Below are 21,916 nucleotides of genomic sequence, written 5' to 3'. Positions count from 1 at the left end.
CGAATATCCGCATCCGCATCCGCAACCGCGGAACTTCCGCATTATTTTCAACATCCGCATCCGCATCCGCATAAAATCGATGCGGATGTAATGCGGATGCGGATGTGGAACAGGTCGGTACAGGAACGTCTTAGCATCGGCGTAAGTGCTAGACTGCTAGGTAATTTAGTCATTAACCAAAAAACCTATTAGAAATGAGCAGTCAAGCGTGAGTGGGACTTATTGTACGGAGCCCTTGGAATGCGAGTCCGACTCGCACTTGGCCGGTTTTTTGAAATAAAAATTACTAAAATGTAATATTTGACGTTTTTTATGGTACTATCTTGACATCCGCATCCGCATCCGCATCCGCGGATGTGAGCCTTTAAAAATCCGCATCCGCATCCGCGGATGTGAGCCTTTAAAAATCCGCATCCGCATCCGCGGATGTCAAAAAATCGGCATCCGCAACATCCCTGTTGTAGAGTATGACATGACGTTTTTCGGTACTAAGTTGTTTTTAGTAAAGTGATAAGTGACAACTGGTCATACGAATAAGCCACAATAGATGGCTTCGTGTTGATTCAAGAATGGCTAAACGCATTTCAGGATTCATTCTTCATTAACTGCACACCTCCGTTATTTCACTGCATAATAGCTATCAATATTAAACTATAAAAAATATTAATGAGGAAAAATAGGTTTATATTAGAGGCCAATATCGGAGTTTGAACAAAACTGCGTCTAAAAAAATATAAGAGCCTGAAACTATGCGAGTTTGACCCTCAAATGGTATCTTACATACAATTTCAACCATAATAATGTCACAAAAGACTGCTGATATATACAGAAGCGTATTTAGGCGGCGACTTGACGAACCCGATTGACCATGATGTATTATGGCTACAAATAATATACAAACTACTAAATTACATATATAACAAGTAAATTACTTATAATAAAAATATTATTTTAGTATAATTATGTGATGTAACTTTACTAATACTTTGAAAATCAGAACCTAAAGTTCTACCAATAAACGTTATTCTGAACTTTCTTTGAAAGTAACAAGATTATCTAGTCAGTAAAAATGTCGAAGACTAATTATAAATACAAATTTACTTAGAAAAGGGAAAATATACAATAACTGGTTAACATAAATGTACCTATACTTATATGAAAAACAAAAAACTAAATTAAAAACTACAGGTTGCTACAGGCTACGTATCAAAATCACTTTTTTTTCTTTAATCACTGAAAATAGTTTCTCTTCTTTCTTTGAACTCTGAAAGCAAACAAATTAAGGATTAATATAATTCTGTAAGTAATTTTAGCAATTTAGTATTTTTAATGTGTTGCCAAATGCCAAAATATAGAAAAACAGGAAATTTAAGAGCTTTATATTTTCTTACATCTTGGGTTGGCAAATTAATGTCATGATGAGATCTAATTTCTTTTTTGGCAGCAGAGCAAAGTCCGCTGATTATTTTTCAAAATAGGCGCAATAATATGACGTCGAGTTGCAGAAACCAAGCCCGCGAGAACCAACCGTGACACGCTCTTATTTTCTTAACAATGAACACATCCTCAGTGCCGAAAACCCGACTATCGGGTATTTTGTGATTTCGTTCCCAGGCCGGGCGACCCGATAGTCGGGATCGTGGTACTAAGTACAGCTTTATATGACGACAATTTGTGGCCTGGCGCGGATGTCTTGTTTGGCTGGGTGGCAATGAATGTGCTAAGTCGCGTCAAGATCAGTTTGAACACCTCGCCCGCTCAGCAACTTCTGCTGCTGACTGTACTAAGGTATGGTGCTAGAATAAAAGAGTCAAGTCTCACCCGGTGTCGACGGGCGAGAAGAAGAAGCCCCGCGGGCGGGGCGCGGCCAGCGGCGAGCCCGCGTCGTGCGGGAAGGCCCACTGCGCCCAGTAGTCCGCCGGCAGCCGCAGGAGCAGCTGCATCACCTGGTATAGGGAGTATTACTGCAATGTTTTGCCGCCAGAGTGCAGCACTAGTGACTTAAGTATGCCATAGAGTAACTTATACATACTGTACCTTAAACTGGTTTTTGACAAGTTTTCACAGACAATCAAATATGACATTGATACATCAAGGCGGTTTGCTTACAAAGGGCCTACCGGGGAACGCGAAATCGAAACTCGGCTATCTTCCTCTTTATCGCTCGAATATGCAAGAGTGATAGAGAGGTTAGACAACAAAATGTCGACTCTCTCGTTTGCGGTAGACCCTTAGATTGTTTACTTGTTGTTGATGTGGCGCCCCCTACGCAGACTTTCGCGTAATATTCCCTATTACCAGAGTTTATATCATTAGTAGTCTGTGCGGAAATAGAAGAGTGGTGGAATGTATGGGGCCCAATACATTCCACGACTCTTCTCTTTCCGCACAAACTAAACCATTAATTATTTAGCAAAAGGCAAAGGAAAAAATTGTAGTGTTTTGAGTCAGTTATACTTTTAACACTGATTTAAACTTTCACGATTTTTACACATTATTAAATTATACAACGGGACTTAGTACGGGAAGCCATTGAAATTAAAAAACATAGTAATTTCAATCGGGACGAGGGTTTCAAGATCTCATCCACATGGAATCCAGTCATTAGTAAATGTAAGCGTAAACGAATATCGACAGTCGATAAATCGAATATCGTTAGTGTTGTGTGTCGACAGAGTGACATCCCTAGTGCGCAAAACGTTCAAGCGGATAAACAAGACCAAGTGCGGGTAGTTCGAAAAACTCGCGCGGTTAGAAGATGCTGATGTCAACTTAAGCCAGTCTTCTCCGAGACCACGGGGACAACGCCGTCCTCGAAACGTCGGATGTAAATCTTAAAACTTAGATACGCGATTAAGTCCCGTTGTATAATTTAATAGTTATACTTTTGCTGTTGTTCGCGCTTGGCATACAGTCAGTAACAGAAGTTGCTAAGGGGGCGAGGTATTCAAAATTATCTTGACGCGATTTTATTGTTAAGAGAATAAGAGCGTTTCAAGGTAATTTTGAACACCAAGCCCGCTCTGCAACTTCTGCTGCTGACTGTACGCGTCGCTCGTCTACGGGATCATTCTTAGAGTACGCGATTACACCAACTATGGTGCTCCCATACTGGTAACATCGTGTGACAGGGACAATAAGATAACACTATCATGTTATTCTTGGTACGCAAGGTTATACAGGATGATTTAAGTCATGAACAGAAACCACATTTCCCGATAAAGCCAAACCCCCTAAACTAACCAAAGTCCCTTAAACTAACGCGATGCGCTAATTCCAATCGTCTAGTAATTGATAGCCTTACCCTTACCAGCGGCGGTAGCCCACCATGCCTGTCACGTTCTAACAAGTATGTAAGTGCGAAAGTGACGAGCATAGTGACATGCGATAAAAATGGAACCATGCTGCCACCGCTGGGTCAGTTTACAACTGTCAAATATCAATTCTTACATTGCGGAGCATTCTAGATTTACCAGAACCATAGAGAAAAAAATACATAGAGTGCTCACTCCATACATCAGTTTTAGTACCAAAAAGACTATTAGCATCTTGCATCGAGTAGAGGAACTATCAGTACTGCTACTTGACCATAGATGTCGCCACCGACCGGAAAGTCTTATGCCGTTGAGATAAGACTTTCCGGTCGGTGCTACATCTATTGTCAAGTAGCAGTACTGATAGTTCCGCTATTCGATGCTAGATGTAGACACTGAAATTAATAGTCTGAACTGATGTATGGAGTGAGCACTCTATGTATTTTTTTCTCTATGCCAGAACCTAAACTATTAATGTAACACATAGTTTGACTTACATTAACTATCTGGGCTGTGGCAGTATACATGTCGGCGGCCTGCGTCATGCCGTATCCGACCACGGTGGGTCCGAAGATCTTGGCCAGGTTGTCTATGCCCATCTCGCACTCCGGACTCTCTGCCACCCTGGAAAAAATACTTAGTAAACAAAAAAAACCGGCCAAGTGCGAGTCGGACTCGCGCACGGAGGGTTCCGCACCATCAACAAAAAAAAAGCAAAACAAGCAAAAAAACGGTCACCCATCCAAGTACTGACCCCGCCCGACGTTGCTTAACTTCGGTCAAAAATCACGTTTGTTGTATGGGAGCCCCACTTAAATCTTTATTTTATTCTGTTTTTAGTATTTGTTGTTATAGCGGCAACAGAAATACATCATCTGTGAAAATTTCAACTGTCTAGCTATCACGGTTCGTGAGATACAGCCTGGTGACAGACGGACGGACGGACGGACGGACAGCGAAGTCTTAGTAATAGGGTACCGTTTTTTACCCTTTGGGTACGGAACCCTAAAAATACTTAGTAGATCATTTAGGTAAACAAACCAAAAGTATACAGCTAAGATACGCGAGCGGCCGCGATACCTCCATAGGCGCCCGGTCGGCTAGCCAACGACACCTTCTCATAACTCATGAGGCCCTGGTACTTGCTCATTGCTAAATTCAATTTTTGGACAGTTTTTTCTCAATTTTGGTCACAGTAGCCTATGGAGACTCGCTTCATAGTCTGGATGGATTAACCTGTCAGTTCCCAAGGGCTCAAATTTGAGCCAGAACGCTTATGGTGACGTCACACACGTGGGAGTTGACGGGTTAAGGGTGTCGCACACTTATTAAGCAATTGTTTCTACTATACAACCTAAAATAATTAATTTGAGCTACCGTTTTTGACTGCAGCATTTGCTTGTGAATATTATAGTTGAATCCGATCAGATGGTTTCAGAGACCATTACAGTCGACGAGTAGAAAAAACGAGGCAAAATATGTGGGGATTCTACCATCAATGTTGATCATCCGTAAATGGTATATATAGCTGATCAAGCAAATCTTGTCAGTAAAAAAAGGCGCGATATTCAAATTTGCTATGGGACGATATCCCTTCGCGCCTACATTTTTCAAATTTGCCGCCTTTTTCTACTGACAAGATCTGCTTGACCAGCTATACATAACATGTGTGTCTTAACATGCGCGGGTAACGTGCATCTCGTCACAGAATAAGTAATAGTATTATCATACAGAACGGCCACGCACCGCCCCGCCCCGACTCGCATTACTGCACTCAACTCACATCAACTGCACATTCTGTTGTATTCTGCTTCGGTTTTGTTTTTATGTTCTGTGTTGTTTTGTGTTTGTTTTAAGTGTCAATGGGTACACTGAAAATCAGCGTCGTAACACAACTCATGTGCTACGACACATGCTGAGTGTTATCCTTTTCTGCAACCCCTCGCAGCACTGTTACTTACCTACTAATTTACCTAGATTTAAGCCTATTTTAGTGTTGTTGTGTATGTGTGTTTCGAATAAATTATCATTCATTCATTCATTCATTCATTCATTCATTACCTCGCCCCGCGACACAAATCTGGCCATAATCTGGCGGAATTCTGGCGTACTTTTAGTATAGCGACTTACCCACACATACACAATGACGCGTGTACAGACGTGCCGTGCTCACATCTAAAGGCAAATGATTTTTAGGGTTCCGTAGCCAAATGGCAAAAAACGGAACCCTTATAGATTCGTCATGTCTGTCTGTCTGTCCGTCTGTCCGTCCGTATGTCACAGCCACTTTTCTCCGAAACTATAAGAACTATACTGTTGAAACTTGGTAAGTAGATGTATTCTGTGAACCGCATTAAGATTTTCACACAAAAATAGAAAAAAAACAATAAATTTTTGGGGTTCCCCATACTTCGAACTGAAACTCAAAAATTTTTTTTTATCAAACCCATACGTGTGGGGTATCTATGGATAGGTCTTCAAAAATGATATTGAGGTTTCTAATATCATTTTTTTCTAAACTGAATAGTTTGCGCGAGAGACACTTCCAAAGTGGTAAAATGTGTGTCCCCCCCCCCCTGTAACTTCTAAAATAAGAGAATGATAAAACTAAAAAAAATATATGATGTACATTACCATGTAAACTTCCACCGAAAATTGGTTTGAACGAGATCTAGTAAGTAGTTTTTTTTTATACGTCATAAATCGCCTAAATACGGAACCCTTCATGGGCGAGTCTGACTCGCACTTGGCCGCTTTTTGATGTACGGCGTGTCCGCCCTGTGACCTCGTGCAAGGATTAATGTGTATATTATTTTTCTTGCACGAGGTGCGCGTTACACTAATATGCTATATGTGATAAAGTAATGAAATACTGACTTGTGCAGGTGCAGTACTAGGAAGGCGAGCGTGTCGCGGTTGGGCGGCGGCAGCTGACTCACAGCCTGCACCACGGCCGCAGCCGCATCCGTCGGCTCGCCTGTAATAGTACATTATTGTCGAGGTTCGGAAGTAGCTACTTGCAGGCTGAGGATTCGTTTTAAACGGACGACCTTGGGAGTCCGTTTAATTGAATCCGAAGCCAGCAAGTAGCCTTCCAGCCGAGTCATATATAGTGCTTTTCTCAAAAATGGTGCAAGAAATAGAAATATTTTACAGAAGCAACGTTCTAATTTTCACAGAAAAAAGTAAAACCATTAAAAAGATTGGCTTGCCGCATTCATGCTTGCCGCCTTTAAAAAAAAAGTGTATTTTTCTGCTGAAAATACGCCAACGTATTTGAGACACCTAAATAGTCGCGGTACCAACATTATAATAATAAGTGCTGATCATGGGTTTGACTGTTTAATGGACCTAAGCCTTTATTTGATATGGCCATTTAAACTTTTAAAAAGTTTGGAACTCGTTAAATAATGGAATTTGTATGCGACATTGCAGTCCCGAAATCGAGACTGCAATGTTTTTAACTTTTTAATTTTTTGAATGACCATAAACTACGCACTTCGCGACCTATTTTTTAACCGGCAACGTCGACTTTGCCGTCCATTTTTGAGAAAAACAACATGGTTATTTATCATTCAAATATTCAACTGATTATTACTGTTTTTTGAACTAAAATAGTCTTAGCCGTAGAGTTTCCGACCAACAGCAAGCAAATTCGTATTGTACGAAGGGTCGGCCTGAAAACCAGTGTTGTAGTAGGTAAGCCTGCTGCAACACATGCTGAGGTTCGCTCCTTTTTAGCATCATAATTTAAAAAAACTTATATCTACATGTAAACAAATTAATTTGTGCCTATTTAAGTTTAATTCTAAGGCTTGTAATGTTTTGTAGCATTGCCTGTAAACATTTTTCAATGTGGTGTTAAATAAAAAATTTCTATGTCTATGTCTGATGAATGAGGCACTCTGGAAGCATCATTTATATAAACATTATTTTTAATTTATTCAATACCTTGTTTTTCAAGCGTTTTCATCAAAGATTAAAGTATAATGTTTTCATGACGAGACTCCCTTAGTCCCTTGTCATGAAAATATTTTCGTAAATCCTTTTTTTGTCATGAAAAAATCTTTCTCGACCTCCTACTTATTCTGCAGAACAATTAAGCTGCAGGAACCTGCTCGTAAAGGCCTTCGATCTAGCCTAAATGACCTCTATAAAGTTATGCATACAGAGAGTACACAGACGAGGTAGCACAGGAGTGGCATGACAGTATCTCGCCAGACTACCTGTCCCTCTTTAATTAACATAGAAAAAGGAGAATAGTCTCTTCCGTGGGCCAGATACTGTCGCGCCACTCCTATGCTAGTTTCGGTAGAAATACCCTTAAATATTTGAAAATGTCTATACTGTTTATTATTTTACTATTAATTCTGTTTTTTACATTGTAATATTGATTGTGTTGGACCTATGTCGTCTTGAATAAACAGATTTATTGTTATTAAAAACTTGGGAAAAAGAAATTGCCTTATAATGATGGTTTACCTAGCCTTGCTGCTTCCATAAAGTCAGCCCACAGAGCGTTGGAGACGAGAGGTTCCCGCAGCGAGCGAAGGAAGTCCTTAATGCAGCCGCATAGAACGTGAATGTCTTCGTTGGATAGTTGCGGCGAGCCGCAGCCGCGGAGGAAACGCTCCTAAAAACTTGGGAAAAAGAAATTGCCTTATAATGATGGTTTACCTAGCTTCGCTGCTTCCATAAAGTCAGCCCACAGCGCGTTGGACACGAGAGGTTCCCGAAGCGAGCGAAGGAAGTCCTTAATGCAGCCGCATAGAACGTGAATGTCTTCGTTGGATAGTTGCGGCGAGCCGCAGCCGCGGAGGAAACGCTCCTAAAAACTTGGGAAAAAGAAATTGCCTTATAATGATGGTTTACCTAGCTTCGCTGCTTCCATAAAGTCAGCCCACAGCGCGTTGGACACGAGAGGTTCCCGAAGCGAGCGAAGGAAGTCCTTAATGCAGCCGCATAGAACGTGAATGTCTTCGTTGGATAGTTGCGGCGAACCGCAGCCGCGGAGGAAACGCTCCTGAAAACGGAAAAATCATGTCGGCCAGCACAGATACGATGTTAGCAACTTTTAACGGAAACTTTCACTATTCTCCACCAAGATAGGGAGAAAGGTATACGATTTTTAGACCAACGAAACCCCTCTATTTATTAAGCCACCGTTTTAACTCGGGCAAAATGCTGTCGTATGCCCGCGCAGAACTCGAAAAATGCAGTGACCAGATTCTGTTTTTTTTTTGTCGAGCCTGTTTTTGGAAACTTTTCAAAATGCGGAAATTGGCATAAAAGACTACGCGCCAAATAGGATCTATGGCGCTCGCGGTCTTGCCATTGTCAGTTCACTGTGATAATGACTCAATGAACCAAGTATTTTTCACTTTTACGTATTCTAAGTTTACCGCGAGGTCTACACCTAACAGAGCTAGTTTATATTATATTTTTATATTATAATTATGAGTATATCTAGGCAGATGCCAGATGGCAGCTGTTTATCAGTGGCACAGAATAAATAGTTGTAGGTACCTTCAACCGCTTGACGTCCTTTTCAACGGCGCTGATCCTGTAGAGTCCTCGCTCTGACAACCCTCGCTTCTCCACCTCGTTGATGCAATGCACCAGCAGCGCGGGCACCATGGGCGGGGTGCTCGGTGCGAAATCTGATATACAGCCCTCCTGGAAATGCGTGATGGTTGCAATCAGGGATGTTGCGAACATCCGCATCCGCATCCGCAACCGCGGAACTTCCGCATTATTTTCAACATCCGCATCTGCATCAAATCGATGCGGATCTTATGCGGATGCGGATGTCAAACAAGTCGGTAGAGGAACGTCTTAGTGGCGGCGTAAGTGCTAGGTAATTTCGTCATTACCTATAACGAAATCGTCTAGATCCAGAAAAGTCGGCCAAGTTACTGTTTATTAAATATAACCACTGACAATCCAACCTGTAGACTGAGCTTAGGCCAATTCTTTCATGAAACCGATGCTGCCGAAAATACGGGGGTGCGGGGGAACGAGGTGAGCGAATCCCGTGCCGTGATTGGTCCGTTCAAAGACACGGACCAATCACGGCACGGGATTGACTCGAAGATGGTGTAACGCTACCCTATATGTGGCAGAGGGGGTAGCGCGACTATGCTATGTCTAGAGGTTGGACTGTCTGTGAATATAACGCACCTATATTCTTGCTCAAATACTAATCGTATCGTTTTTTTTTAATAAAAAAAATACTAAAAATGTAATATTTGACGTTTTCTAAGTACTTAATCTTGACATCCGCATCCGCGGATGTGAGCCTTAAAATATCCGCATCCGCATCCGCATCCGCATCCGCGGATGTCAAAAAATCTGCATCCACAACATCCCTGGTTGCAATAAACTCAGAGAACCAGCCGCCTCGCGAGGAAATTGCCGTGCAAGGCACATCGGGTTGTGTAGACATTCCTGACTCGAAGCATCGGGGCCCAGGGGTCGGAAACCGGTATTGTCTCCACACAAAAATACCGGTATTATAACGTTCTTTGGTTTATTATTTCATTTTTAAATGGGACAATGTAATAATACGAAGCTGTTACCTAAATACATGATTCAGGCCTACGAAAAGAGCATAACATAATTCAAAATACTGGGCTATTTCAGGGTTTTTAAAATATACCGGTTCCGAGCCCTGTAGGGCCAATCGTGTATTTACTTCGAAGCACGTCTACGCAGACCGAGCTATTTCCTAATGCCTAATGACAATTCATTTGGTCTGATAACAATGGAAATGAAAAGTAATAACCGTAATTAATATTAACAGTGTGAACGGATATGGATATGATTTGGCACATGGATAGACGAATATGATTTATTTGGTGACAAAGAGTACAAAATGATAGATTAGACACTGTATAATGGTTTTATGATTATGGCCATAATGGATACGACCAGAAATATTAATCTAAGAGTATATCCTCCAAAACTATTACGATTAGGATCAAACGTGTTCAGGAATAGGAATGATGACACATGTTGAATTTTATAACAAAATCTAGTAAAATAGATAGCAAATGAGCAATTTATCACAATATTGTGGATATAAAAAAAAATGGAAATAATACAAAAATACAGCACCTGAAAGTTTTCAAATTTAAGTTTTTTTTTTAACTTTCAAAAACGAAATCAGTAAGGATACCATTCGTATCCTCACATTTTATCCAAAAAAGATTGTATAGCAACTATATACATACGCAATATTTCACCGACAAAAATGCAATTTTCTTGTTTTGTTCATACTTCAAGATGCGATCTCAATGACCTTGACGTCACGTACATATAGCGTTTTGTTCGTGGCGTTTCGCGAGTGAAGTACAACTGTCGGACTTTGACAATCTTTTCTGACTTTTGTATTGCTCTAATGCAATGGGTCCCATATAGACATTTGATCCTAAAAACAAACCTGATTGATTCATACCATAAATGAAAATTTGTCATCTAGCCTATTATTTAATTAATTCGAGGTCGATTATTCTATACAGCATTACCGAAGTTTGAACCCACGATATTTGACCACCACACACATATATGAAGGTGAATATACAGTGTGTAAGTCCAATACGGGCAATAAATTAAACCAGGTATAAGAATTTACCCGTCTAATCATTAATTAAGAAGTTTTTTAAAGTTACACTTAATATGACTCCGTAATGAATTTTTTTCACATGTACCAAGCAGCAATGTACTGCAAACATTAAGAAACAGAAGATGACATGACATTACGAGATACGAGCTTTTTATTGTAACTGCTAACAAGCGTTGACAGTTACTTTAAAAAGCTCGTATCCCGTAACGTGTGGTGTATTACATTGCGGGCCGAATTATTTTGTATGGTTAAAATTTTCATTGCATTTCTAAGTAAAATGTATCTGAATATACTTTTTAGGTCCTATGCTAACCACCGTTTAAATATTCGCCCGTATTGGATTTACACACTGTATACAGAACTTACCGAAGTTTGAATCCACGATATTTGACCACCATACACATTTTTATTTATTTATTTAAGCCATTTAATTCCTTAATAAAAAATATACATATTTCATTATTATACACATATGAAAGGTTATTGTATAACATACCAAGGCGTTGTTCCGTCTAGAACCCGCGCCGGGCGGCACGCAGGGCAGCGGCAGCAGCGCGCGGCACTCGGGGTGCGCCTGGGCGCGGCACGTCTCGCACTTGATGCCAACTTTCGCGAACTTTATGCTGGAACACGTTATTTTGTTATAAATAAATAATAAATATTGGGGGACATCTTACACAGATCAACCTAGCCCCAAACTAAGCAAAGCTTGTACTATGGGTGCTAGGCGACGATATACATACGCATATAGATAAATAAAGACTTATATACATAGAAAACATCCATGACTCCGGAACAAATATTAGTGTTCATCACACAAATAAATGCCCTTACCGGGATTCGAACCCAGGACCATCGGCTTAGCAGGCAGGGTCACTACCCACTAGGCCAGACCAGACGTCAAAAGAGGCTTCGTTATGTCTGGGTACACGTGCCGCCCACCATACAAAATTATAGCCGAGGAAGTTTGAATCTTGTTGTAGTTTTAATTGGGTTGAATTTAATTAGGCAGAAAATTTTACGAGATAAATGAAATGTAAACTACCTACTTTGTTATAAATTAAGGTCGACATTCCATCGAAACTGAGCGTACATCCTAATGTACATTGGGCGGCACGAGGATAAAATGAAATTCCAATTGAGGTTTTTTGAAGTTTAGAGAGACTACAGGTACAGTATTAGATTGTTCAAGAAATGTTTCTACGTTATTCAAAAAAGGTTTTTATAGATAAACACCGTCATACCATCAGGCGGACTATTGTTTGTCTATCACCGACGTGACATGAGAAAAGAAGACTGGAAGTACTTTGTTGTAGTGTCATATCCAGTGATCGGCGGGGGTGAGCTATTTTCCATATAATATGACGTAAAGACTTGTCAAATTATAAGGTAAATACTGTAAATAGCTCACCCCAGCCGATCACTTGTCATATCCAGATGAAACTAAGAAAAGTTGGACGGAAGGAAGATCAGTTAAAACGAAATTGCTCACAATAAATTTAAAAGTGGAAAAAATTACTGTCTTGGGTGATTTGAACTCACGGCCTCTGGATCGATACTCCAGCGCTCTGCCATCTGAGCCATCAACACTAGAGATGCCCCGAATAGTGAATTTGGCCGAATACCGAATATTCGGCCCTCCTCTCGGCCGAATACCGAATATTCGGCATGACATGCGAACATTTTGAGTCACAATTATTATGAAAACTGTTCGTCAACAAATCACAACGTTTGCTAAGATATATTTTTTGTTGAACAGAATTAATGAATGTAGTCAGTCAATCAAATCAGACCCATGATAACAATAACATATTTTGGAATCAACAAATGCTCAAAAACGTGCCTTCCTATTAAACGACTTTCCAATAATATTTTTTAAATATTAAATATACCTCATTTTTGGTATTTTTTTTGTGTAATTTTTCTTTTTAGTTAGAGGCAACAGATATTCGGTATTCGGCCGAATACCGAATATTCGGCAAAGTGGCCGAATAGGCCGAATACCGAATAGTTGCCGAATATTCGTGGCATCTCTAATCAACACCTTATCCATAGCCAGCAAATCTTTCCACCATATGGACCGCAGACGTTTCTGTTTGTTAAAAATTAAGAGCCAACAGGAGCTGAGATTTAAATATTTTAGGTAAATATACCCGTCTCGCTAACGGAAGCGGCTCCTAAAACTAGTGCGATAAGGACAAGGCGAAAAATCCTGCGTAAAAATCTCAAAAATCGAGGTTTCGTACTCGACTGTTTCCTCCTCCAAAACTTAACCAATCGTAACCAAATTTGGAAATCTAAATGATTATAACATTATCTGTGTCGGACCGTTTTGCTTTTTTGGCTAATTGATATAAGTTTTGAATAGCGCGCCTCTCATTGAGGCATAGTCAATTAGGCCATTTTGGCCATTTTTGAAGGGCTCTAGCGCCTTAAAAAACAAAAATATCAAAAAAAGCAAAACGGTCCAACACAGATATTGACAATATTAATCTGTGTTGAAAAAATCATTGCTCTAGCTTCAAAACCCACGTAGGAAACAGTCGAGCACGTTTGTATGGAGAAATGACCACTCCTGTTGGCTCTTAAACTAGAGTGCTCACGTCTTGCCGCAGGGCCCGCAGGTCTCGCGCTTGTAGAAGTTCTTGGCCACGAAGTTGTGGTGGCGGGGCCGCGCGCGCGGCGACCCGCCGTACGCGGCCGACACGCACGACGGCGTGCGCTGCACCGTGCGCATGGGCGTGTCCGATGCCGTGTCCGTGTCTGATCAAATGCGCATGGAAAACAAGACAGGAATAGTACATTGTGTATAAAAAAAAAGGAAAATAAATAAAATTTCTGCCTGATTTCGTACGTACATTACAAAAAAATCGGAATTTAAGATTTACGGACCGCATCGCCTACATGTAAAAACACCTTTTAGGGGCTGTCCATAAATTACGTCATCTATTTTTGACGATATTTGATCCCCCCCCCCTAAAATCATCCAAAAATCATGCTTCGAATGACCCCGTTTCCTCCTACGTCTTGCTACCATCATCCGATGTCCAGACCCCCTCCCCCCTAATTTGAAATGACGTAATTTATGAATAGCCCCTTACTTGTGATGAAAATAAAATGTACAACCTACGAAATACTTTGATATAAAGTTACCTATGTAAGTATAAGTAAGTATATGAGTTTGAGCTAAAAATTTAGATATTTCCGGTCGAAACCAAAGATATAGTCAGGCAATAGTATTCAAATTATACGATCGCATTTTCATCAGTAATTTTGTAAACGAAAATGGCTGCTCATAATATAGTACACTGATGTTGATAGCACACAAAAAGAATAAGTAAAGAGTTCAAACCATACCAGTAGTTCTAGGAGGCGCGGAGGGTGTCACATGCTCCTCCTTGAGTCGTTTAGCGGACAAACGGGCCGAGGTCTTGCTGGCCGACGGCGGGGGCGCCTCGTCGCTGCTCTCCGATATAGGTTGCTGGAAACACAAGTCAGCATCAAATATACACCGTGTTTTTATTGAATCCCGTTAACTTCGGGGTATGGTTAAGTACGTTTAAGCGCCACTTGCACCATTTCACTAACCCGGGGTTAACCGGTTAATCCTGGAGTTACCATGGTTACCAGTACAAAATTGGACACTGGGTAACGGTTTAACTGCTTAACCCCGGGTTAGTGGGATGGTGCAAGTGGCCCTAAGAGAACTAAATGGTATATTTAATTTTTTTTTTTATAAAATATAAATATTATAAATATTATATAGGACATTATTACACAGATTGACTAAGCCCCACGGTAAGCTCAAGAAAGCTTGTGTTGTGGGTACTCAGACAACGATAGATATAATAAACAAATACTTATATACATAGAAAACAACCATGACTCAGGAACAAATATCTGTGCTCATCACACAAATAAATGCCCTTACTGGGATTCGAACCCAGGACCGCGGCTTCACAGGCAGGGTCGTTACCCACTAGGCCAGACCGGTCGTCGAAAATTTTGGAAAACAATTTTTTTTTTGCTTTTTGTAAAAAAAATTAAGTTTAAAAAGTAATTAAATGTAGCATATAGCGTTGTTGTAACACGGGCATCTAGACACGCGGCAGCGTGTCCAGCCAAGTTCAATTACATTTAACTCAACCAAACAATTGAAATCTGTGACATATCAATGTCATTTCGAACATCGATCGACCGAGATTGTACTTAAGTTTAGTAGCAAATGTATGAATTCATCCTAAACACTAATCAATATGTTAACCGGCCCTAAGGCAAGAGTACACGCTTGTAGAGGCCTTATAGGAAAAAAATCAATTATTACAAAAAAAAAATACAAATACAAATGCATTTATTTCATTACCTTTTACATCAGTTCTTAGGTATAATATAAGGGTTAGGTAGGTAATTAGTCCATCTTAGGTACATGAAGTAGTAGTATTATTGATTATCTCCGAAATGGAATTAATTAGAATATCGGTGTCTTTGAGAAAGTTACTTGATTTAAGCTCAGGAATGCACCCTTGAAATTAACGGAAATAAAAATAAAAGTGGCCAAGTGCGAGTCGGACTCGCCCATGAAGGGTTCCGTATTTAGGCGATTTATGACGTATTAAAAAAAAACTACTTGCTAGATCTCGTTCAAACCAATTTTCGGTGGAAGTTTACATGGTAATGTACATCATATATTTTTTTTAGTTTTATCATTCTCTTATTTTAGAAGTTAGGGGGGGGGGGACACACATTTTACCACTTTGGAAGTCTCTCTCGCGCAAACTATTCAGTTTAGAAAAAAATGATATTAGAAACCTCAATATCATTTTTGAAGACCTATCCATAGATACCCCACACGTATGGGTTTGATGAAAAAAAAATTTTTGAGTTTCAGTTCGAAGTATGGGGAACCCCAAAAATTTATTGTTTTTTTCTCTATTTTTGTGTGAAAATCTTAATGCGGTTCACAGAATACATCTACTTACCAAGTTTCAACAGTATAGTTCTTATAGTTTCGGAGAAAAGTGGCTGTGACATACGGACGGACAGACAGACGGACAGACAGACAGACATGACGAATCTATAAGGGTTCCGTTTTTTGCCATTTGGCTACGGAACCCTAAAAACACGGTGTATAATGCGGCACAGCCGGGCTAGCACATGATTGGCGTGACCGTATCTCGCCCTATTTTATTAACATATTTAGAAAAAGACGGGTAGTCTATCTCGCCGCGAGATACTATCGCGCCAATCATGTGCTAGGGCTGCTGGCTGTTCAATAATTAGAGTGGTTAAGGCGAAAGTGGAGTACCCGTGCGAAATCACCTTTTCATACACACGTAGTCCTCATTTTCCTCTCTGGATATTAACATTATTGAAAATATTTCTACACATTTTGATGTAAGTATTTCAATCATGGCTATTTTTAATTATTATAAAATTTTAAACATTTGTATGAAATCTGCTTTTCGCTCCTAATTTTTACAATAATGAAAAAAAAAACAAAAGTCAAACGTACAGGCATAGCTATGGTTAAAATACATCAAATTATGTAAAAATATTTTTCATAATGTCAATATCCAGCGAGGAAAATGGGGACTACGTTTGTATGGACTTGGAGAAGCGACCGTCCCCTTTTCCTCTTTTTCTCGTATTTTATTTTATTTTATTTTTTTATTTTATTTATTAGGCACACAAAACAGATAACATTTGTTACATGAAATAATTATTTTCAGTACAGGTTTTGGTTGGGAATGCCATCCAAAGCATGTATGCACATCATGAAAACATATTGGAGCGAAAACTACAACTATATATTAAGGCTACAGCACTGACAATCCAACCTCTAGACTGAGCTTAGGCCAATTCTTTCATGAAACCGATGCTGCCAAAAATACGGGGGTGCGGGGGGACGAGGTGAGCGAATCCCGTGCCGTGATTGGTCCGTTCAAAGACACAGACCAATCACGGCACGGGATTGACTCGAAGATGGAGTAACGCTACCGTATGTGTGGCAGAGGGGGTAGCGCGACTATGCTATGTCTAGAGGTTGGATTGTCTGTGGGCTACAGCTATGTTCAACTTACGAAGTTCTTGGGCGGCTTCATGTCGTGGTTGGTGGCGGCGCGCTCTAACGTGAGCGTGGTGGTCGCGGTGGCCAGCACCTTGCCGCCCTGCAGCTCCACCGTCTGAGAAACATGGCTTCATTAGTTACATGACCTAGTGCAGCCTAGTTAGTGCTTCTGGGCATTTTCCGCAAATCAACAACCATTGTGCCTATTTGCGAGAAACGAGGTAGCGCTACTCTGCCCCACCTCGATCCACCCCAGTTCTTCCATGAAGCCTAGCAAAGTTTCCAGGCTGCTAAATTCCTCTTTTAGGGCTGATTTAGACGGCACGAGAACTCGCACGCGATTTTAGTTACATTGCGGACTGTTGGTTATGTCCAATTCAACCGATCGATGAAAACCCGCAATGTAATGAAACTCGCATGCGAGTTCTCGCATCGTCTAAATGGGCCCTTAGTGTGCATGGATACCTAGGTATTTGCTCCTGTATACTTCTACCTGTTCGCAGTCTAGGAGAATGTGTTTTGTTGTTTCCTCTTCTTACATGCACGTACAACACCTAATTTTGGATGGGAACCTCTCAAAACTGCCATTCTTCAGGGGGATTTCAGCACTCTAAGGCTGCTCTGACTGTAGGCCTAGGGGTCATCCATTAATTACATCACACAAAATTTCGATTTATTAAACACCACCTCCCCCTTGTCACTTTTATCATAGGACTGAGATAGGTCTACATACTGTCACACTTGGCATGACCCCCTGTTGCTGTAACGTAATATGTGGATGAACCCCTATGATAGAAATACGTCTTAAAAAAAGTTGAATTGCAGCTCAAGCTCACTTTGCCATGTTAATGACACAGGAGGTTCCATTGCTGACGCGTCTCGCAATTCGTCTAGCGCTCAACGTGATAAAAACATTTCCGAGCGTATTTGACAAAAACTATTGACCTTAGTAGCAGAACTGGTAGAAGAGCGCCCTGCCTCCCCGCTGCACCCACGAGCGGCGGGTCGACGCTATCGACAGATCCAGGTCTTCTTCAGAGCGAGAGTAGGACATTTCTGAGAGGAGCGTGCCTGGGGGTACAGAGAATCAACAGTTTGTACTGACCTTGGTAGCAGAACTGGTAGAAGAGCGTCGTTTCTTGCCGGCGGACGCGTCTCGGGCCGCCCAGCCTCCCCGCTGCACCCACGAGCGGCGGGTCGACGCTATCGACAGATCCAGGTCTTCTTCAGAGCGAGAGTAGGACATTTCTGAGAGGAGCGTACCTGGGGAAGAGATAATCAGCTGTATTGGATATTTATTTTTCTCAAAAATGGACGGCAAAGTCGACGTTGCCGGTTAAAAAATAGGTCGCGAAGTGCGTTGTTTATGGTCATTCAAAAAATTAAAAAGTTAAAAACATTGCAGTCTCGATTTCGGGACTGCAATGTCGCATACAAATTCCATTATTTAACGAGTTCCAAACTTTTTAAAACTTTAAATGGCCATATCAAATGAAGGCATAGGTCTCTTTAAACAGCCAAACAGATGATCAGCACTTATTATTATAAAGCCTGTAACAGACTATCGCACCGCACCGCGACCTTGGAGCGTCGCACCCATAAGTGAGAGCGAGAAACAGATATCTCTTTCTCGCTCTCACTTACGGGTGCGACGCTCCAAGGTCACGGTGCGGTGCGATAGACTGTTACAGGCTTAATGTTGGTATCGCGACTATTTAGGTGTCTCAAATAGGTTGGCGTATTTTCAGCAGAAAATACACTTCTTTTTTTTTTTGGCAAGCAAGCAAATCTTTTTAATGGTTTTACCTTTTTCTGTGAAAATTGGAACGTTGCTTCTGTAAAATATTTCTATTTCTTGCACCATTTTTGAGAAAAGCACTATATATGACTCGGCTGGAAGGCTACTTGCTGGCTTCGGATTCAATTACGAATCCTCAGCCTGCAAGTAGCTACTTCCGAACCTCGACAATAATGTACTATTATTTTAGAAGAAGCCGTGGCCACGGGCGCCCTGTACACTCTTGGCAGCGGTCTGTCGCAAATAAGCTACGAGCGTCGGGTTGAGTTGGAGCGAGGCCAGAAAGGTCGCTGAAGATAGGAAGGCGTGGTGCGAGCTTGTGAAGGCCATTTGCACCTCTGGGGTGCCATAGAACACCAAGATTTATTTTAAAATAACTTTCTGATGTGACATATCACATCGTAGCACAAGTACACATTCGTAGCGATATGTATTGGATAACTAGAACTATAAGTACCTACCATTCTATCTACTGAGTCTATTTAATGCCAAACCTCTGTATTTTAGCATCAACACAATTATAATTATGGGCTTCCACATGTCGAATAGTTCAGACATTAATTAAGAGGTCAAAGTTTATCATCAAATTCCTGCAGCTAGATAAAAACTAGATGTCACGTTTGTGACTACTCCAACATTTGATAAATGAACATTAATTGTAAAAAAAACAAGTGCAGTGATATAGACGCATCAGCTTTCAGCTGCTAGTGTATTAAACAATATAATATAATAAGATTAATAAGACTGGAAATAGGATATGCTTCAATTTTATATAAATTAAACTTACCAGTAGAGTTTAGCTCAGGGACACCAGTGAGCCTGGCATTATGCTCCTGATGAGCGGTGCCGTTGAGGAAAGCTAGCTTTTGCAGTGTCTCATCGTTCAGCTTTGCTCGGTTATCATTGAAGAGCAGGTCCCGAGCCATGTCTAGTAGCTTGCTCTACAACAAGATGACAAAAATTAAGACATACAAAACAACACAAATCCAGAAAAAAAAAAGATGCTTGAGTTGGGCGTGCAGCGGGGCAAGGCGTGCGGTGTGCATGTTAAACAAATGCAAACATATAGTAGCGACCTTAGTGCATGCTGCTCAAATGACTTGCGAGCCTGACGCCATGCTGCACGCCCCGCCGAACGCTCCGCTTCGAGCGTCCACTCAAGCCTTACACTAACCCTGGATGGCGCAAGTGGCCCTAAAGCTGGCCACACACACTAGGTTTTGCGTGTTGGTTTTGCTTGTGCAAGCAAAACCAACAGGCACGACCGAGTTCCATAGGGCGCACACACACGTAACGACAAACCTGCACAAACTCATCAGTTCAAACCATCATGGCACCGGTAGCGGTCGTTGACGTCGACGCAATAGCGCTATTAGGTTTATATTTCGTCAGCCATAGACGCATACAAACCATGAATCCACTCCACACTTAAAAAATAATAAAACTGGCCAAGTGCGAGTGGGACTCGCGCACGAAGGGTACCGTACCATTATCTACATATAAAAACGGAAAAAAAAACATGGGAGTCCATTTGTTGTACTAGAGGTAACAGAAATAGATCATCTGTGAACATTTCAACAGTCTAACTAGCATAGTTCATGAGATACAGCCTAGTGACAGACGGACGGACGGACAGTGGCGTCTTAGTAATAGGGTCCCGTTTTACCCTTTGGTTACGGAACCCTAAAAATCTACTAAAAATCCTCTACAATTGCATTTCGTTTGCGAGACGACATTGTTGCACAGTGACTTGCGACCTATCGAGTCACTGGATAACTGAAGCCTATCAAGCCTGCCAGCCACACACGTTCAGTTATGCCTGCGCAAGCGAAGTGCGCAAGCACAACCGACAGGCAAAAAATATAAATTTTGATATTTTCAATTTTGCTTGCGCAGGCAAGGAGTCCTGTCATACACACATTCAGTTATGCCAGCACAAGTAAACTGTGCAGGCATAACCATCGGTTATAACCTAGTGTGTGTGGCCGGCTTAAGTAAAACGTAATAAAATAAAAGAACTTCACCAGTTCGCTGTACTTCTTCATAACAATGTTCCTCTCCCTCTTTTCCCCATCCAGAAGTTTCCGAACATGTGCAAACTTGGCCTCCCACTTGGACAGAGTCTGGTGGGCCTCCATCAATTCTGTCTGCAGCCGAGCAGCCTCCGCCTCCGCCGAGGCCCATTGGCTGCGCACCCACTCCATCTGCTTCACAAATGCTAGGAAACCTGTGAGGAGAAGTATTAGCTTATCAATTTTGCTTATTTTCGTATAAAGAATTGCTAAGTAGCAATGTTTTTACTGTAAATTGTTGTAAGTTGGAGTTTTTACACAACCTTGGCTTACTGTTGGGTTTGTGAACTTGACTGTATATTGATGAAATGATAAGTTAACTCTTACTTGCCCAGTTATTATCATTAACAAGTTTCTTTTAACATTGAAACAAGCTAGTAAGAAAGTGAGATAATGACGTATTCCAAAGTCGTGTTAATTCTGATCAAATAAATTAGTATCATGAATACAAAATGATGAAAATAGAAGAAATAGCTTACTGAATTTATCATATAAAATATGCTACGATATGTGAGACTTCTCAACAATCAATATGTTTAGTAATATAGGTAGTGGGTAGACTAATAAATTCCTTGTTGCTTATGCAAAAATTAACATGATTTTGATAGAAGGCAGCGTAACTAATAGGAGTTAAGATTCCAAAGTCTGGCACAATAACAAGTAACGACACAACTTTCGGCAAACATTTTATGAGAAGAAATGTTATATTTTACTTACATTGTTCGGAATGTCCGTCGTTGAGGACGTTATTCAGCCGATTTAAATCATCAAATTGAGCGACCAACGAGAGAGCCAGCCTTTGCTCAACATCCGAATTTCCTGAACTCATTTTGATTTAGAATAACAATACACTGAACATTAAGCAACACAGATTACGAAATTTTCAAGAGAAAGCAAATCTTATTTCAATTTGAAAAACAAATCCACTCCCAGTTCTCAAACAACCGTACGAAACGAAACCTTGAATGAAAAATAACGGCTTTGGTCATTCATCCATGGAGGTGGGGATTCCTTAAATGCGTTCAAAATGTCGAATAGATC

At 40.9% G+C, this 21,916-nt stretch overlaps 1 protein-coding gene across 1 annotated transcript; it reads right to left on the bottom strand.

The window, feature by feature from the left end:
* Positions 1-1,218: 1,218 nt before the first annotated feature.
* LOC134652860 (rac GTPase-activating protein 1-like) lies at positions 1,219-21,768 on the bottom strand. Its single transcript, XM_063508059.1, has 14 exons — positions 21,593-21,768; positions 20,828-21,030; positions 19,591-19,744; positions 18,111-18,268; positions 17,019-17,120; positions 14,296-14,419; positions 13,542-13,701; positions 11,435-11,561; positions 8,841-8,990; positions 8,187-8,337; positions 6,192-6,291; positions 3,812-3,938; positions 1,822-1,946; positions 1,219-1,264 (listed from the first exon to the last, which is right to left on the bottom strand). Exons 1-14 carry the CDS (start codon positions 21,702-21,704, stop codon positions 1,231-1,233), a joined length of 1,827 nt encoding a protein of 608 aa, XP_063364129.1. The 5' UTR covers positions 21,705-21,768; the 3' UTR covers positions 1,219-1,230.
* Between the last annotated feature and the right edge of the window lie 148 nt (positions 21,769-21,916).

The sequence above is a fragment of the Cydia amplana genome, chromosome 12, assembly GCF_948474715.1.
Source record: "Cydia amplana chromosome 12, ilCydAmpl1.1, whole genome shotgun sequence".
Lineage (NCBI taxonomy): Eukaryota > Metazoa > Arthropoda > Insecta > Lepidoptera > Tortricidae > Cydia > Cydia amplana.
This window is presented reverse-complemented; position numbering and strand designations above follow the sequence as displayed.

Bases quoted from the DNA above. Each gene is read 5' to 3' on its own strand.
- LOC134652860 (XM_063508059.1), bottom strand. From the start codon at position 21,704: ATGAGTTCAGGAAATTCGGATGTTGAGCAAAGGCTGGCTCTCTCGTTG. The intron at 11,562-13,541 runs GTGAGCACTCTA...AACGTGTTCCAG, and splicing joins TGCGGGCCCTGCGGCAAGAC to CATAAAGTTCGCGAAAGTTG. The intron at 8,338-8,840 runs GTACCTACAACT...TTCCGTTTTCAG, and splicing joins AGGACGTCAAGCGGTTGAAG to GAGCGTTTCCTCCGCGGCTG.